The sequence below is a fragment of the Aphanomyces astaci genome (assembly GCF_000520075.1).
Source record: "Aphanomyces astaci strain APO3 unplaced genomic scaffold supercont1.247, whole genome shotgun sequence".
Classification (NCBI taxonomy): domain Eukaryota; phylum Oomycota; class Saprolegniomycetes; order Saprolegniales; family Verrucalvaceae; genus Aphanomyces; species Aphanomyces astaci.
Window position 1 is genome coordinate 10,387 of NW_009798510.1, and position 3,204 is coordinate 13,590.

At 52.1% G+C, this 3,204-nt stretch overlaps 1 protein-coding gene across 1 annotated transcript; it reads right to left on the reverse strand.

Moving 5' to 3' along the window:
• Positions 1-1,574: 1,574 nt before the first annotated feature.
• On the reverse strand, positions 1,575-3,186 carry H257_18872 (hypothetical protein; the record flags this gene model as incomplete). Its single annotated transcript, XM_009848004.1, has 4 exons — positions 1,575-1,765; positions 2,454-2,564; positions 2,624-2,804; positions 3,181-3,186. The coding sequence occupies 4 exons, from the start codon at positions 3,184-3,186 to the stop codon at positions 1,575-1,577; spliced, it is 489 nt and encodes a 162-aa protein (XP_009846306.1).
• Between the last annotated feature and the right edge of the window lie 18 nt (positions 3,187-3,204).

Below are 3,204 nucleotides of genomic sequence, written 5' to 3' on the forward strand. Positions count from 1 at the left end.
TGGCGTCCATGAAGACGCAGACCGTCAAATCTTCTCGCGGGTGCGACAGGGGCACCACATGTGCCAACGCGTGTTTCACATCGTTGAAACACTTGAGATGGTCGGACGACCATCCCACGGCAGGGAGTGCAACACGCACTCACGCCGTTTTCTTGCAGCTTCCGGCTGCTTTGGTGGCCACGTCGAGCAGACGTCGCAACGGATCGGCCGCGGTCGTCGGCGGCGACAAATCCACAAGTCCTTGAATTCGGCCTGGGGATTGGGTGATTCCATCCGCCGAAATCACCTTGCCACACCATTCTGCCTCGCGCAGACAGAAGTGACACTTCTTCGGGCTCAACTTGAGTCCGAACTGGGCACAGATGGACAGGACTTGGTCCAACAAGTCGAGCAGCTCATCCGTCGTCTTGGCGGACCCCAGCAAGTCATCGAGCCAGGCCAACAGGCCTCGAAACAGCAGCTCACCAAACGCGTTCGAAATGAAGGACGAAGACGTCATCGAGAATACCCTTGTTGTCATCGGGTATATTCTCGCTTTTCGCACTCCTCGCGCGGGGCTTCACTAAACGCCAAATGAATATGCAAAGCAGTGAGCAACCGATTCGAATTGACGTGCATTGTGCCATTATAGATTGTTTTCTTTCATCAAGAAAAACGATAGCGTTCCCTTTGATCTTTCAGAAAGGGTGGTATTTGTAATGATTGTTGTTGTCTGTGATGGCAGTCAACCAACACCAATGTGCGGTACTGCACACGTTGGGACCGCCACACTACAATATTATACAACAAGCCCGATTGACAATGGTAAATAAACTGCGGATACCAGGTGGTGCCGCTGTCCGTACACTTTGGACGATTCATACGTCGTGGGTTTTGACCGCAAGCCCCTTCGGACGGTCGCACGTCGACAAGTCTGGGATGTACAACTGGTACAAGGTTCACGACAGCCACGTTGTAGAGAGCGCTGAGTTGTCTTTGGTGCCACATAGTCAGGGCCAATTACGTGGGGGAACAATAGGACGAGTGTAGAGGTGGATGGGAAATCGTAGCAGAAGATTTCCGTGTTGCCTTCCTTGATGGGTGGCGTCTGGCAAATTCGGCGGTCATCAGCTCATGGTTGGATGAAGTGTTTAGAAAATGAGTGTTTAAGATTTTGATCTAGGCTGACGCTACACCCATCGATTAGTCAAGATCGTGGTTAAGGTGATGGGGAACCCGCCAGTAGTGAATGCACGAGCTTCTCCATCGCGTCGACAGTAAACACAACACTATGAGCATCCCCACTAACGTTACTGACCTAAACCCTGAAGTCTAACAGCAGATTTAAAGTGGGATCACGCCAAAACGTTTAGCACCTTTCGATTTATTTCACGACCACGTTCGATTCAAGTCAATCCAGCAATATACAGGTGGGTGAGGAAATTGCCCCCCCCCGATTTGGAGATGGGCCATGACGAGTGTCGGAATGTGCGGTGACGTCAGATCGCCTCCCCCCTTCCCACGATCGTCATACCTGGTTGTTGGGCAGGTAGAAGGGTTCGATAGGCACTTATTATGCAACATATACGTTATAATCATGGAATATTCTTGGTGGCCAAATGTTGTTGCAAGAACGGCACTGCTTCGTCGTGCCACGCTGCATCGACAGCCTCCGAGGTGTCGGCGTCGGTCAGGTCTCCTCGGTTTACCCAGCCATGCGACACTAGCGGAAACTCGCGCAGTTTGTGGGAAATGTCTCGGGCAGGTAGCGTTTTCTCGGCGGACCCTCAAGGCTTGAGCCAGGTCGGGTCGTAGCCCGCCGTCAAAAGATCTTGGCGCCGCTGCCTTCCCCGTGGTAGCGCTCCTCAATACGCCAAGAAGGATGGAAGGACACGCCCGCAGTCAGCTCCGTGGAAGAGTCGGCACTGTACTTCGACAATCCAAGCCCCCTGTCGCGGTGCGATTTTGAGCCAATCAGACTCCCTCGGCGAAGGGCCTTATCCACCGACCCATGTCACACCGAGGGAGATGTGATTAGTGGAAACTCCGATAAAACCGAAGGACGAGCCAAACGAGTCAAACCGAAGGACGTGACAGTCCACTCTGTGCCCAAAACGATCCAGCACCCACACACAACCGTGTGAATCCAAGGACCGGTTCAAATGCTTACAACTTGCCACGGACTACCTCGTGATGCCTATTCGCGGGAATCTCCTGGCTCGGTGGAATGGCCACGCCTGCGTGACAGTACACAGAGAGCTGCTTGAAGCTAAAACTGGTAGAATGATAGAACATGGAAGACGGTTTTAGGACGATAGAAAGATAGAAGGAATAGCGTCAGCTAGAGGATAAACTAACTCGACTTTACATTTGGCCTCCAACTCCACACCTGGATTTGGGATTCTACGCTTGCTCGCGCCGCACCTACCCATCGATCAGTTACGGAAGAACCCCGTGACACCCCCAACAGTAACCCACCGCGCCAAACGTGGTGACGCCATGGTTGGCTTGGAAATGCGTTACAATGTTGTGGATTTTGGCTACGAGGAGTTCAAACGGCCGGGCTACAAACCACTCGACAACGTCTGTCGTTGCACGATCGATGTATTCTAGTGCCACATCCACAAGGGCCACCTTGACGAACGCGCTGAGTTGGACCAGTTGTTTTTGGTGCGACCAGAGTCAGGGCCGTAGATGTCGGGGAAGACGAGGACGAGGGTGGAGGTAGTGGCGTTGTCGTAGAAGAAGTCGTCTGTGTTGCCCGCCTTGATGGGCGTGGCGTCGCTCGCGGTGGGGTTGGCAGGCAGCGAATTCGGCGGGCAGCACTCATGGTCAAGGGTGGAAGGCGAGTTTCAAAATGAACCGGGCTGTGAAATTCAAATGAGTGAAAGTGTAAGTGTTAAAAGAGTATAAAGTCAAGATTTATAACAAAATTCACACTTATTCTTACTCCAGAGTAGTATGTGTGTTATGCAATGAATCGTGATTTTCGCAAACGCGATAGAACTTAGATAAATGATGCAGAATCAGATCGCACAAATCTGATAAATAAGCGTCAAGTTGCACCGGTTACCAACGGCTACAGTATCACGGCCCGCCTCCCGTTGGACTTTCTGTGCCCACAGCCCAGCCAGGGAGGAAGCCTAAGCGACATAGTCGTCGACGTAATGCATGTGGGTGTCAATTACGTCCCAAATTTACATTCATTCGACCGGATAAACCGAG